This window comes from Mercenaria mercenaria, chromosome 13, assembly GCF_021730395.1.
Source record: "Mercenaria mercenaria strain notata chromosome 13, MADL_Memer_1, whole genome shotgun sequence".
Classification (NCBI taxonomy): Eukaryota; Metazoa; Mollusca; class Bivalvia; order Venerida; family Veneridae; genus Mercenaria; species Mercenaria mercenaria.
Window position 1 is genome coordinate 64,251,076 of NC_069373.1, and position 16,450 is coordinate 64,267,525.

A 16,450-nucleotide genomic window follows, 5' to 3' on the forward strand; every position below is an offset into this window, starting at 1 on the left:
TGAAATCGTGAATTCATGAAGTTGAAATTGTAAAATCGTGAATTCGTGAAGTGGAAATTGTGAAATCGAGAATTCGTGAAGTGGAAATTGTGAATTCGTGAAGTGGAAATCGTGAATTCGTGAAGTGGAAATCGTGAAATCGTGAATTCATGAAGTGGAAATTGTGAAATCGAGAATTCGAGAAGTGGAAATCGTGAATTCATGAAGTGGAAATCGTGAAACTGTGAATTCGTGATGTGGAAATCGTAAATTCAGGAAGCAGAAATCGTGAAATCGTGAATTCATGAAGTGGAAATCGTAAAATCAAGAAATCGTGAAGTTTTTTCGTGAAATCGTGAATTCGTGAATTCATGAAGAGGAAATCGTGAAATCGTGAATTCAAGGAGTGGAAATCGTGAATTCAGGAAGCAGAAATCGTGAAATCGTGAATTCATGAAGTGGAAATTGTGAAATCAAGAAATCGTGAAATCATGAAATCGTGAAATCAAGAAATCGTGAAGTTCTTTCGTGAAATCGTGAATTCATGAAGTGGAAATCGTGAAATCGTGAATTCATGAAGTGGAAATCGTGAAAACAGGAAGCAGAAGTCGTGAATTCGTGAATTCATGAAGTGGAAATCGTGAAATCATGAAGCAGAAATCGTGAATTAATGAAGTTGAAATGTAACCACGGGTCTTTCGTACTCTTTGCTCTCTTTTCAATTATTCAATTTGAATCTCCTACATACCGGACACTTTGAAACAGTAAATAGTTCTACGTTCTTTAAATTTGGCGGTCCTTGTTTGGTCAATGCATGCCGGCCAATATCTTTAATCAGTATTTGTGAACAAAATACTGGATCACATTGTGTTTGAACTCACTTTCATCCAACTACACGATAACAACACTCTTTTTCCTTCTACTGTCTGGACGTGTAACGGTAGACTCGACCCGTAACCAGCTCCCACATATTCGCAACTTGTTTATCGCCAATATCTTGGTTATTATCTTACATTTAAAACATAAAGCGAAGAGTTGTTCTTCCAAGATAATTCTATAACTGCTGGTGTTCCGCAAAGTTCAGTCTTTTGCTCTATTCGCTTTCTCATACATATCATTCACATGGTGTAGACATTCAAAGCATGCGTAGACTCTTTGCAGACAGGCGATACCAACCTATTTATTGAAGAAGAAGAAATTTGACTTGTACAATGGAACTAATATCAATTTACAAACTTGTAGTAAGATACTACACCTAAACATCTTTATAATCTCGCCACTATTTCTATTAGCACAAGGTAAAGGTATCCGCTTAGGTACGAAAATGGCACATAGAACACATTCATTCATATTGATCATTATTTTAAACCATTTCTTCCATTAGTTATAATAATGCTCTTCCTGGTTACATACGAAATGTAGACACCCTTACACGTCTGTTAAACAACGATATACAGACGCGTCCGGCTTTTTCTTTTCTGGTGATCACGGATTTGAAATATTTCGGACAAGACTTCAGTCCCACTGCAGTTCTTTATCTCCTGCTCTTTCAGACAAAAATATTAATTCTTGCTCTAGTGAATGCAACGAAGTAGAAAATTCTTACCACTACATCTTTGCTTGCAGTCCGAGATGTACATAAAACAGAATAACTCCTCTTAATACTCTTTCCCAAACTCATCTTTTTTAAAGTATCATTCGTTTAGTAGCGTTTTCAACGCTTAACCGTCTTAGGATATGTACATCATTGAAAGCGCGACACTTCTTGTTTCCTTTCATCAATTTTCTTTTCATATTTCTCATACTTAATTTTTTTGCAGGCCACAGAATGCCTTATTGAGCTTGGTGCCGATGTCAACACTGGTGAAGGCAGCAATACACCATTGTTTCTTGCGGTTGCAAGTTTGCACGAGGATGTCGTGAAGTTTCTGCTGAAGCAAGATATACAAGACCTCAGGACACCACTGGTCCAAAGCTTAAAACAAGAGAGTCACACAATATCTGGACTGATATTGCAACAGTTAGGCTATGATAGAGACGGTATACTTTTATTACAAAAAAGTACAATATTTTGACTTATATTGCAAACAATAGACTATGATATTTCGAATTTGTTTTATTTTTCACCATCGTTATACTCTCATAGTTTGCCATATAAATAAATCTTACCGAGGCAAAAATGGCAGGATGCCTATTGTATATGAAATCTTGTGACGAATTTTGATAATGTTCCTCATTAAAAAAAGCTTTGTAAATACTGTTACGCCTTAAAGGTCATAGATAATTTCATTTTTGCTAAATAAAGTTAGCTAGGTTTTTATTCATAAAATAGGTGGAGTTATATGCTGGAGTGGACTGGAACTTGATAGCCTCGAAGAAAAGTGGATTGTAACTGCTTTGGCTATTGGGCTGTCCTCGGCACAGGATACAGGTTAGTTCTGAGGCTGCGTCGTAGAGACATGTACCTGCAGATCTCTTTTTGTCTTGATTGCCTGTCGACTGAAAAGTTAGAAATGGGTCACTTCCATGTTCTAGTATTTACACTTTCAATTCTAGAATTTTTAATGATAAGCTGGAAGCGTAACACAAATCAGTTTTGCAAATCTAAACACTTCACCCACAACAACAGTTGGAGAAACCATATAACGTCACCCACACCCTAAACACGCCCACCTTCATCCTCAATTGGCAGTTGACACCTTATAACATCTTGAAGCGTAACACAAATCCACATTGCAAACCTAAACACGCCCACACACAGCCACAATAAACAGTTGACACCATATAACATCTTGAAGCGTAACACAAATCCACATTGCAAACCTAAACACGCCCACACACAGCCACAATAAACAGTTGACACCATATAACATCTTGAAGACAAATCCACATTGCAAACCCAAACATGCGCATTCACACACACAATTGGCAATTGACAACATGGTAAAGGTAGGTACAACCTGGGACCAGTCAAAAGAAAGTAAATGAAGGCAGCTGAGCGACAATTTAATAGGTTTATGACAAGCAAACCTCATACTTGACCTGGATTTAAGCTAAACGAGTCGATGTTTCCCCGATGGATTAAGGTTCTACAATGGTAAAATATCCGTTAGTATAGAAAATCATAGATAGGTACAAGCATAACACGTAAAAGCAAGGATCACATAATGTTTAAGGTAAAAACGTTAAAAGGACAAGTCGTTAGTCGATAAAACTACAATAAATGGATTTTATTCTTACCGTTCGTTTCACTATTTTTACCAGAACGTGGAAAAACTTATATCGACAAAATAAAAACCAGTGAACAGAGAAGAAGGAAAAGAAAATTGGGAAAGCTAGCATACTCCAAATCTGACTCTTACCTGAAACACCCACAAGTTAGACTTAGACATAAAATCATATTTGAAGACAAACCAAAAGAGGAAACAAGAGCAAGACCGCAGGATCCAGTGGTCCACCCTACGACGTCTATGGGTAAGTTTCGCTACTTTTTGTAAGTTGCAACAATTTGTCGATGCGTACACTTAGACTCTTTGCTTTGTAATTGATTGGCATATCAAGATATCTGTGTATGTAGTCTTTTGTTTACGCATTTTTATGCCCCCGAGGTGTAGAATCTTGTATTCCATGCCTATCTTTCTGTATCTCCTCGTAGGATCCCCTTCTGGCTAAAGCAGACCCGCTTATCTTCCTCTTAATTCCTTTTTTGCTGTGGCTGAGATGAAGGTGTCATACTTGAACGATGTGGTGGCCTATTGGATGAGGAACTATTTTTCAAAATCCTGTTTGAGGTTATAGTACCACCATGTGCTTCTGCCAACTGCGTGATCTCAGCTCTCGATCTTGCAACTCTTTCTTTCAAGAACAAAGCAAGGTCTGTGGAACAAGATTGGAAGATCTGTTCTCTGATCATAAGATCTTTCACAGTGTTTTAAACGTATTATCAACTTCTGCCATATCCGTCCATCGACTGAAATACCTGTCCAGCCTTGCCATGAGCTGAAAAACAGTTTCACCCCGCTCTGGCTTGCATTCCCTGAACTTCAATGTAAAACCTTCCTCTGTCAACTGATAACGCTTCAGCACTGCCTTCTTCAATGCAGGATAGTCTTTGGCTTGGTCCGGAGGCATGCTTGTATATACGTCCAGGCCTTATCCTGTGAAAAGCTAATGAGGCTCACAGCCCATGTCTCTACTTTCCATCCCTGGCTTTTTGAAAACCGCTCAAATCGTTCAAGGTATGCATCCATGTTATCTTTACTTTCCTCAAATTTCGGTAGACTTGGCCGCAATGTTTTACCGCTCAAGTGCTCAGTACCTTTAGCAACTCCTAAGCATCCAGCCTCAGCTTTCATTTTAAGGACTTGCAGCTCATGCTCCTTCAAAGCTAGGTCTTGCTCCCTCAAAACTCTTTCCTTTTCCAACTACAATCTTTTCTTTTCTGTCTGTTGTTCCTCATAATGCCGTAACTTTTCGGCCTGTTCGAGCTCAAAAAGTCGTTTCTTCTCAGCTTCTTGAGCCTCAAACCTACGTTGTTCGTCGTCATGACGCCGACTTTCTTCATCTCGTCTCAGCATTCTTTCCTCGCGTTCAGTATATTCTTTGTCTTTCCTATCCACAAACTCTATGAGCTCTGAACCTGACAGACGCATACATTCGCACATCTCAACCCATTTATCGTAGTTCATCTTGAAGCCTTAAGCTGGAACTTTGTCTGGAACTCAAATATATGTAGCTCAAACTACCTGGAGTTCACTGTGCCTTCTGATACACCTGCTAAACGTTAAAACCACTAGTCTCTAAACCTCCTTGGATATGGATCCCGGGCGAGCCAAATTGTCAGGATACGAGTTTTATGACCTAGGAAAGTGCCTAGTATTTTGAACAATGAAAATGGTCCAATCGCTAAGGTGACTATGTCTTAGACTAGCTGACAAACGATATAAAATGCCCTTTGTTAAACGTATAGCTGGTGAGACCAAATATCTCATACATAAAATTTCCTGTGGCTACCTTGCCTAAATGATTCGTGTACCAATGATTCAGTTACGAGCTAGATAATTTCAGGGATCAGGCTAATCAGTAAATGTTTCAAACTAACAATCGTCAGTTAATAATAATTGGCTCAAACTCCTCCTATAGGCTGTAGACTCTAAACTTGACTGGTCTTTTTGTTGAAGTTCCCGTCGGACAATGTCTTTGAATCAACAACATACGAGTCCTATCGCATTTATGCTCGGCCTCTGTCCTCTCAATTGAAGTTGTAACTCTATATAATTGCCCTGACTCCTGGATGCTCAGCGCCTATATGCTATTACATGTAGCATTCAACTACCATATAGGTATATTCCCGATGCCTTGGCTGTACTTGGCCAATAACGCTGAACCGTCTATAAGCTGGAACTCTCCTACTATCTTAGTAGATTACCAAAATCTGGGTCTCTATCTCAGCTTTCCGATGCTCAGCCTATATTTGCTATAACTACCGTTAAGGTAAAACTCCTGTGCGCTTGCCCTATAGCTCGAAACTCTTCGTTAGTCGATGAACCTCAAACGGCTTCTTTTTAATAATTTATCCGCCCTGACAGGGTAGTTGCAATAACTTCCTTATCAAGGTACTGGGATAAATTATAAGTTGAATCCTCGATGTATTTCAATCGCTGGATACAGAATGATCTCTCTGTCATCCATCTACCTTTTTATACCTTAGCAGACGTGAGCTTTGATTGATGCTATTTATAGAACTTGTTTCTAATTGGTCCAAATTCAAACATAGTACTTTACAACGAGTACTTGCTCTAACAAATATTTGGTTCCCTTTGGGTAAGTTCACATCGGAGCTCTAGGGAAGGGTAGGCTGTTGTGTAAATGATATTTACTCCCACCAGTAATGTAACCGACCAATCAAAAACTGGGCCCTGGATACATGTAAATCTTTTTTCCCTGCACATTGAGCGCTGTGATAAAAAGCAAGGAACCAGTAAACCCTACCTCGCCGTGGAGTTTGCAGAGTTCAGCTCTTCAACAGGGAAGGTACGATTGGTGTACTAACTTATACTGTTCAAATGGGTTATCGATTGTAGAGTCGGTCTCTACCCTACCCTAGAGCTTCGAAGTGAACTTACCCTTTAACTATTGTATATGACATAATGTGTGATGCTGAGATACAGCTATCAACATAATGAACCCAAATCAGCCACAAATGACCCAAATCATGTTATTAACAGCAATTCAACAATCATTCAAGTAACTATAGCATGGAGAGGGAGTAACAGAGCACTATCTGTGCCTATGTGTAACATTATCAATATATCAAACATACAAATTATTCTGACAAAGGGATTTTAAAACTACTTCGAATAACTGTTTACCATAATGAGACGCTGTGTCATGCGCAAGACCCAGAGCCCTAGGTCCAAGGTAAAAGTCTTAGAAGTCAAAGGTGAATAGGTGTCAGGTTCATAACTCTGCCATTCATTAAGGGATTTTAAAATAACTTGGCGTAAATGTTCCACATAATGAGACGACGTTTCATGCGCAAGATCCAGACCCCTAGCTCTAAAGCCAAGGGCACACTTATAGGTTAAAGATTAACATGGTCTGTTTCTTGTCCGGTCCATAACTCTGCCATCCATAAAGGGAATTTAAAATTACTTAGTTTAAATTTTCCCCTTAATAAGATGACATGTCATGCTTAAGCCCAGACACCTAGCTCCAAGGTCAAGGTCATACTTAGAAGTCAAAGGTTAACATGGTATTTTTCTTGTCTGGTCCATAACTCTGCAATTTATCAATTTTTTTATTTGATAATAATTTGAGTGTGTGTCGCGCTTATGACCCGGGTCTCTCAGGTCAAGGTCACAAAATGATTCATACCTTAACTATTCTGGCATATTTTGACAGCTCTTGTTTCCGATGGATATATCAAGCATTACGATAACATATGCATGTATGAAGCTAAGTTAAATGTTTGCGGTACATTTGTTATTCCTACAACTTAGCAATTTTACAAGACAAAACTAGGGCCTCCGTGGTAGAGTGATTAAGTCGCTGACTTCGAATCACTTGCCCTTTGCCAATGTGAGTGCAAGCCTCACTCGGAGCGTTGAATTCCTCATGTGAGGAAGTCATCCAACTGGCTTACGGAAAGTTTGTTGTTCTTCTCAATTGCCCATAGGTTATTCTCTGACACATTAAATATCATAGATTATTAAAGTCGTGTCACTACAGTTCGCTCTGACATTTGTGATGAAAATGGTATAGATGTGTGTATGTCTTTGGTGAATTCTTTAATGGTTTATTCACATTCTACGAAGCATAATTGATTACTATTCCTTCTATAATCCAGTATTTTTCATATAATTGATTACTATTCCTTTCTACAATCCAGTATTTTTTCATATAATTGATTTCTTTTCCTTTCTATAATCCAGTATTTTCATATAATTGATTATTATTCCTTTCTAAATCCAGTATTTCCGTATAATTGATTACTATTCCTTCTATAATCCAGTTTTCTCATATAATTGATTTTATTTCCGATTCAGTAGTTGTAACTAACTCCAACCCATTCTTCGAGCCGCCGCAGCAGAGGTTCAATCGATCGGTGTCTACCCAGGATTCAGGGCCCGACCTGTCTCCTAGATTTCCACGTATAACTAGATTACCGACAATCGTGGCGGGTAGTCCCCCAGAGGAACCAGGTAAGGGGATAAAAAGTCTGTACCTCTAATACTCGGAGAATTCAAATATATAAGAAGATTCGTTGGAAGCATCGATGTCAACCAGGCAAAGTTCATTCATTGAAATTCAAAAGATCTCAATGTCCTAAAAGATAACCTAGGTCACTTGCTTGACACACTTTATTAGTGCTGTCATTTCTTAAGGTAGTTCTGCACGTTTGATAAACCGGAAGTGATGGCGTAACGTCGTTTACCCGGAAAACGTAGAATAAAGCCTGGGTTCGGCGGACGGAAATGAAAAAAAAAACTTTATAAATAAATTGCAACCTGCGACTAAATATATTACAATGACACTGTGACTATCTTCCTAAAGTTAAAATATGATATTAAAAGATCTGACACGTTAATTAATTCAAAATAATGTCTGAAAATTAGCTTGAAATGTGCGGTTCACTTTTATCATGGTCATATATCTCAAAAATAAGCACACGGACCTATACATTTTATTTCACCACATTAAAGACCATCTATTTATTTACGACTTTGAGAACTTTCATTAAAATCTACATTGTAGAAAAATTTCCATTCACGAAAAAGTTATGAAAGTTGCGATTTTACCATAGACTCCGATTATGAAAAAAATGCGTGAGGTCCAAATTTTTCAGATCAGTCTAGCAAAAAAACAAGCACACGACCCTATCTTTTTTATTTGCTGAATTTTCTAAGTATATTCTAAAGTTTTGAAAAATCAGAGTTTAATCAAATTCTACATTGTAGAAAAAATTTCGATCCAAACGAGCAGAACTACCTTAACATGGAACATATACGCAGACCTATAAACATTGTTCGGTAACATTTTGACATTTATATGATTTTTGAAAGTAGAGTTAAACTTGTCTGTGGTTCTTGCTTACATATGATCTCACAACACGAATAAATCTAAAATAAACTTTATTGATAGTGAAACAGGATGAAAATACACTGACCTTTATAAGCATGTTTTATAGTTGTGATTCTATTCAAAGATGTCGCTCAGAACAGCTTTAACTGTTCTTACAATTGAGCGTTCAGATCAAGCTTGAAAAGGAGCGCTTCCTTTTAGGACGCGTAGTGTAAGTATCAGAACTCATTTGATTAAACCAATGATAGAAGACAATAGGTAAGGGGAGTATAATTATATTTATACAGGGATAATGTACGTTTTGTGTGTATTAACGTCTGCTGAATCACGTGGTATTAGATTTGACTGAGACCGGAGGACCAGAAAATATAATAACAATGAAGCTAAGTTCGTTGTATGCGTATGAAATAAAAGCAACATTCTTGCATAAAAACTACCCTTTTTACTGGACACGCCCATGTTTTAACGGGAGAAAAATCGTGTCTATTAACAAGGCAATTCATGTGCTGTTAATGCAATTCACGTGCTGTTAATGCATGGATTTAATTTTAAAATGCTATGTCAGGACCGGATATTTATTAATGTGTCGTTGTTTACACTCTTTCGAACTATGCATTAGGGAAAAGTTCGTCGATAGGGTACCGTGACAGTATTGATGCAATAGAGTTATTATAACAGTAGCTCGATCCGGGATGCTGTATTCGGCTCGAGTGGATTTTTGCAAGATCGGATCTCACGAGGCGCTGCCGGACTACATATTTTATTGACTTTGAATTATCAAGAAGGCAGCCTATAATATAGATATTGAATCAGTGTTTCTGTCGATAGTTTGATCATTGTTCCAGTGACAGACACGCCAAACTTGAAAATTCAGTCACAATATTACACTCTCACTTATTCAGTTGTAAATATTATAATGCGTTTTTGTTGATTCGTTTTAAGAAATTCCTGTGTTTGATGCATCACAGACGGATGAAGAGGAATGGAGAGAATTCACTCTGAGTGGAGCAAACGTGGCATATAGTTCTAACGATCCAAGACTACAACCGTCACCAACCAACCCTAGAAAAAACTCATTAGAAAAAGGTAAATTGAAGTAAACTTGATATGTTATAAGAAACTAGTAATAGTTTGAGTCAAGCTTTAGTTAAACATTACCTACTAGTAACATAGCACACAGAGACTTTTGAAAACTTCAAAGAAATATAGTAAACGTGTCACGTAGAGAAATATAGTGAACGTGTTCACAAATATATATATGCAGGTCAATGGAAAAGAAAGCACAGAACACCCCTAGGATCTGTTTCAAGCGATGAGGGATCGTCACCGCGTTTAGGCGGTCGAAAGGTATTGTAAAGATATTTTTAGCTGATACCACATATGAACCATTGGATTTCTCCGTACGTACATATCTGACAAAATAAGTGATTTTCTATACTCTTAATTAATGCCCTTACTTTCGAAAAAATGTATGACATAACTTTCATGTATCTGTAATCTCGGCAAAAGAGTAAAAACTTTCTTAATGAAATATCTTATTACAATGGGATACATATACGTGGACAATGTTAAAATTAAAAAGAGTAATGTGAAGGAGAATAGCTAAAAGCCAGTTTCTGCATCACGGTTTTACAATAACGGATCAGACATATATACCATCAGCATTATAGAAACTGTAAAAACTTGGGAATAAGCAATTCATTTTATATCAATTTTAAGTACCGGTACAACAACAACAAATACAGTCTTCTGTTATTATTTCTACCAGGTTACCTACAGTGTAACAACATGGTTTAATTCGGTTTTACAATAATACTGAGTATACATTTGCAGAACGGAAAAAAAGAAGACACCGAACAATAGATTTACGTTATTTTATTCTTTTATTTTGCAGAAGATATAATCAGTATATTAAAATATGATCTTAATTATCTTCTTTTTATTTTGCATTAAAGAAACTAAGACATAAAAATATGAATATACAAAATTATATATGTTAGGCGAATCCAAACAGGTAGTATATTTTGAGTAGCGTAACATGCATGTACATTAAACTTGTTTTTGCACATATAATACATAGTACTATAATCGTAAAAAATAGAAAATAATAGAAAGCAGGAAAAGTTTATAATTTGAAAAGTGTTTGCAAACTTGACTATTTCATTTTCAGATATTATAAGTAAATGTGAGTTTGTTACGGTCTTTTATTACATTAAATGTAATTTTTGATGAATGAAAATTTGAGCCGTGCCATCAGAAAACCAACATAGTAGGTTTGCGACCAGCATGGATCCAGACCAGCCATGCGCAGTCTGGTCAGGATCCATGCTGTTCGCTTTCAAAGCCTATTGCAATTAGAGAAACCGTCAGCGAACAGCATGGATCCTGACCAGACTGCGCGGATGCTGGTCGCAGAGCCACTATATTGGTTTTCTCATGGCGCGGCTCATTAAATGAATTAGATCTAACTTTTCTAAGTAATAAACATTTGAAAAACTAATCGTCACACACAAATAAGAATAAACAGAAACAACAAACTAACAAATACACTTGTCAGTGTATAAGGTATCTATTTATGACACCAACACCGGTAGTGTGACCTATTTGCCCTCGAGCCATTCAGTAGGTACGGATTATGATTGACTGATTTTGTTAAAACAAGCTTTTATCTCATTATAGAAAAAAAATCTACAAAAATGGTTTGTTTTAAGTGAAACAAAGCTGTCGTACCGATATTTTTAGACTAACAAAGTCTCTTGAGATCAAATAATCTGTAATAATGTTAATTTCCTTCTTCATACTGAGACTGATATTTTCTCAGAAAACTATTTTCTTTCTAGGCTAATCTCAAGAGAGAGGTAAGATGTATAACTGTATTTTTTACAGAAAGTGCTATTAGAAAGGAATGATTTTATGACCAAGTGCTTTATATTTAATGACACTAACCAAAGAGCTATAATTTATACTTCTTTGCTCTAACGACTGATGCCAGTCTACGACATTTTCGGAACACTGGAAAATACCAATGTTACATGATTTATTTTTTATATTAATACTTGCTCTGTTTACATGTTACTCTTTAACAGCTCAATAAGTTTTTCCTTTTATGTAGTGGAAAGAAAATATCACGTTTATTCATTATTTTTATTATTATTAAAATAAGGGATTACAGATTTACCTTTTCTTTTGGCGCGTGTTATACCCGTTTGAGATTAGCTCTGTGTACATACTAAATCACTGTCACATTATCCTGAACTTAACGGTAATTAATACAGACTATGTATTTGACAGCATTTGTATTTTATTAAAAATTGATAAAATATTGGGGAATTTTGGCTGTTAATAAAGACGCAGTGCTACCGCTGCTATAACCGAGATGATTATTATCTGTGTAATAAATTACATGATCACCCATTGTCCCCTAACAAAAAGGCGTTGATAAGCAATAAACTTGGAAACAGGTGTTGATTGCACAGACACTTGGAGTTAGGACCCCACCCACCCCACTGTCCGCCGCCCCTGCCAAAGGTTAGCGAATGTTTTGTAGCATTTTAACACGTACTGCACACAGGTGACGATCATAAAACGCACTATTTTACAATTTCAGCGTGTTTTAAAATAACATTTTCACCACCAATGGTCCTAATAAGAAGAATTGCAACTGTGTAATGGTCACTAGGAAACAATAGTCGATTAATCATTTAAATTAATACCTACCTGTAAATCCCTGATATTAATCAACGGGTCTGTTACCGTTCTGTCAAATGACACCAGTCCTGACAACTGACATTCGGATTCCGACGAGAAATCAGTAACTATTATAAATCGATCAATTTCAATTTTATGGAAGACTTCCCTGCGAATTGTTCCCTGCTTTATACTGCGCATATTGAGATCGGGTACCAAAATTGGACTTTTATTGTAGGAAGAGATGATCCAGTATAAATATAGTCGTAAGCGTATTAATTTTGGTACCCGGTTAATGACACGCACGATAAAAGAACGGGGCTCCAGCGGAAGCAAGTGTTCACAATTGCAAGTCTTCTTATTTTAGGAGCAATGATGGTGAAAAATGTTCTTTTAAAACACGATAAAATTGTAAAAAAGTGCGTTTCATGATCTTCACCCATGTACAATACAATATATGTTAAACTGCTACAAAATATTCTCTAAACTTTGGCAGGGGCGGATAAAAGTGGGGTGGGTGGAGTGTCCTGACCCCAAGTGTCTGTGTACTTGATCGCTCCAGTCACACAAAATCTTTTTCGTTAAATGAGATTAATTTAAATTATCATTTAAAATTATAGATTATTTAGATACTCTAGCTTCTTTTCTAATTTGTATAACAAACAGTAGATATACGAGGGGTGTTCAGTAAATACCCGGAAAAGTGCTCTCATTTCTAATTTTGACATATCAACTCAATATTCCCTAGTCTACATTTTATAGCATTTTCATTTATTTTTGATGATACATGAAGAATTGAGAGCACTTTTCCGGGTATTTATTGAACGCCCCTCGTATTTTTGAATTCATGAAATTGTCATGACTTTCTTTCTTTCTTTCTTTCTTCCTTTATTTTGAATAACCAAGTAATAATAATATTCTGTTGTAACAAACAGCTCTTTCTGTGTCAATGACAAGGTACAAGCAATAGCTTAACTTTGGACGAGTTCGTATGTTTCCGCGCGCGTTAGAAAATATCACGAACACGAGCAGATGAAGAATTTTTACAAAAATCATCAACTTTTAAACGTCTAGGGAAGCAAGAAGATATTAAAATAATTTCAAAACATAAACATATATAAAATAAATTAGTGTCTGTAGAATACTTCAATAAATAGGATAATAAATATTCCCAACAGATGAATAAAGTGACTACAAATGAAAGAATAAGATATGTATCACAGGTTTTACTTACTTTATTCAGTAACTGTACGCCGCAAAAGGAGACTGATAGTGGTGTTTTTCAATCGCCTATGGAAGCATAAAGTTTTCATTTTAAATAAATAATTTTAATATCTTTATAACGAGAAAAGAATGACGAAGACTTCAATAGGATAATAAATATTGTGCGTTCATTCTAATTAAAACAATGTTTCTTCATTTTTTTCCTTCTTTGTTTCTCGCCAAACCGGGCTTTTTCAAGGAGGATCATTTTACCGGTAAGACGGCGAACCAAATTGTTGATCATGCTAGATATAGGAGTATGATGACCTATTTGGAAGGATTTAACCGTACGCCCAAACATTTTATGCAAACTTTAACAACATTCCCCTTTAATACATTTTCTTTTCTCTTAGATGTCAGAGCCGGTACTGTCTGATCTAGAGCATGTCAAACTGCCAAGACGAAGAAGCGAAGAATTTTCAAAAGGTCTGTATTCCACTGTGTTGCTTTTTACATAATCTGGTACTAGCATATCGATGTAATGTTAAACATTGCTAGACAGAGATAAATTTTATTTACGCTGCCACATAAAATTGTAATCTTCCTAGCCAGGCACTAGTAACAATCCTAGATTTCTTCATTTTATGGCAGCAGAGATGCATTTTGTTTTAGAGTTTGTTTCATTGTTTTTTTTCATATAGTGTATTCTTGCATACCAGACGGGGATTTCCGGTATTTTTACCGGTGCTGGAAAACTCCATCTTACACCCCGGGGTGTAAGATGACTCTCGTGCTGTAAATGACGTATTACGAACTACATATATGTAGAAGATTTATGTAGTAATTGATATTTTATTTAAAAAACGGAATAAAAATTCAATACCTTGACTGTTCCTATTAGTTCCTGATAGTATATTTCTCGATTCAAATCACGTTATTTTATCAAAAATTCATAACGTTACGCTGCAACTGATAAAACAAAACCGGAACTAAACATTGTTATTTGTTTTGAAACGTCATGACGTCTTTCCTGTTTACGGACGTTGGTTTCCCGCGCTTTGTTTAAATACACTGCTATAAGAAATAGTTCTAAAAGGAAAGCCGTTCGATTGATTTTATTTTTATTATTATTTCTTGAAATCGGTATGCAAGAAAAAGAATCAATCACTGGTCGCGGGTAAAGATGGGAATATCCGGCACGAGGGTAACTGTTTAGGCGGTAACGAGGCTTCCTCGTGCCGGATATTCCCATCTTTACCCGCGACCAGTGAAAGATTCTTATATTCTCTTATAATTGAACGTTCAAACTTTCTTTATTGCCCGCTTCGCCGGTTTCCTCGTAAATAAACATCTCTAGAACATTGACCTCTGACATTGACAAGGTTGTTAACAGGTATTGTGAGAACGTTTTCTGCTATTTTATGTACTTTATGACAACCTTGTCTGCTATTTTGTGTACGGTATGACAACCTTGTCTGCTATTTTGTGTACGGTATGACAACCTTGTCTGCTATTTTGTGTACGGTATGACAACCTTGTCTGCGATTTTATGTACGGTATGATAACCTTGTCTGCTATTTTGTGTACGGTATGACAACCTTGTCTGCGATTTCATGTACGGTATGATAACCTTGTCTGCTATTTTGTGTACGGTATGACAACCTTGTCTGCGATTTTATATACGGTATGATAACCTTGTCTGCTATTTTATATACAATATGACAACCTTGTCTGCTATTTTGTGTACGGTATTACAATCTTGTCTGTTATTTTGCGTACGGTATGAAAACCTTGTCTGCTATTTTGTGTACGGTATGGCAACCTTCTCTGCTATTTTGTGTACGGTATGATAGCCTTGTCTGCTATTTTGTGTACGGTATGAAAACCTTGTCTGCTATTTTGTGTACGGTATGACAACCTTGTCTGCTATTTTGTGTACGGTATGACAACCTTGTCTCCTATTTTGTGTACGGTATGACATACTTGTATGCTATTTTTTGTACGGTATGACATACTTGTCTGCTATTTTTTATACGGTATTACGACATTGTCTGTTATTTTGTGTACGGTATGACAACATTGTCTGCTATTTTGTGTACGGTATGACATACTTGTATGCTATTTTGTGTACGGTATGACAACCTTGTCTGCTATTTTTTATACGGTATTACGACATTGTCTGTTATTTTGTGTACGGTATGACAACCTTGTCTGCTATTTTGTGTACGGTATGACAACCTTGTCTGCTATTTTGTGTATGGTGTGACAACCTTGTCTGCTATTTTTTATACGGTATTACGACATTGTCTGTTATTTTGTGTACGGTATGACAACCTTGTGTGCTATTTTGTGTACGGTATGACATACTTGTATGCTATTTTGTGTACGGTATGACAACCTTGTGTGCTATTTTGTGTACTGTATGCCATCTTGTGTGCTATTTTGAGTACGGTATGACAACCTTGTCTGCTATTTTGTGTACGGTATGACAACCTTGTGTGCTATTTTGTGTACGGTATGACAACCTTGTCTGCTATTTTGTGTACGGTATGACATCCTTGTCTGCTATTTTGTGTACGGTATGACAACCTTGTCTGCTATTTTGTGTACGGTATGACAACCTTGTCTGCTATTTTGTGTATGGTGTGACAACCTTGTCTGCTATTTTTTATACGGTATTACGACATTGTCTGTTATTTTGTGTACGGTATGACAACCTTGTGTGCTATTTTGTGTACGGTATGACATACTTGTATGCTATTTTGTGTACGGTATGACAACCTTGTGTGCTATTTTGTGTACTGTATGCCATCTTGTGTGCTATTTTGAGTACGGTATGACAACCTTGTCTGCTATTTTGTGTACGGTATGACAACCTTGTGTGCTATTTTGTGTACGGTATGACAACCTTGTCTGCTATTTTGAGTACGGTATGACAACCTTGTCTCCTATTTTGTGTACGGTATGACAACCTTGTGTGCTATTTTGTGTACGGTAT

General features: G+C 36.6%; 1 protein-coding gene across 5 annotated transcripts in view; it reads left to right on the forward strand.

Annotated features, from left to right (window-relative positions):
• LOC123530257 (leucine-rich repeat serine/threonine-protein kinase 2-like) overlaps positions 1–16,450 on the forward strand; it is a 93,328-nt gene that overhangs the window by 39,927 nt on the left and 36,951 nt on the right. For 4 of the 5 annotated variants that reach the window (XM_053522058.1, XM_053522061.1, XM_053522057.1 and 1 more), the window contains 8 exons: positions 1,800–2,019; positions 2,312–2,410; positions 3,244–3,453; positions 7,527–7,682; positions 9,505–9,648; positions 9,827–9,909; positions 11,403–11,420; positions 13,866–13,938. In XM_053522058.1, coding sequence (XP_053378033.1) covers positions 1,800–2,019; positions 2,312–2,410; positions 3,244–3,453; positions 7,527–7,682; positions 9,505–9,648; positions 9,827–9,909; positions 11,403–11,420; positions 13,866–13,938 — 1,003 coding nt within the window. The remainder of the gene's footprint in view (positions 1–1,799; positions 2,020–2,311; positions 2,411–3,243; positions 3,454–7,526; positions 7,683–9,504; positions 9,649–9,826; positions 9,910–11,402; positions 11,421–13,865; positions 13,939–16,450) is intronic. The other variant, XM_053522059.1, reaches the window with a different exon arrangement.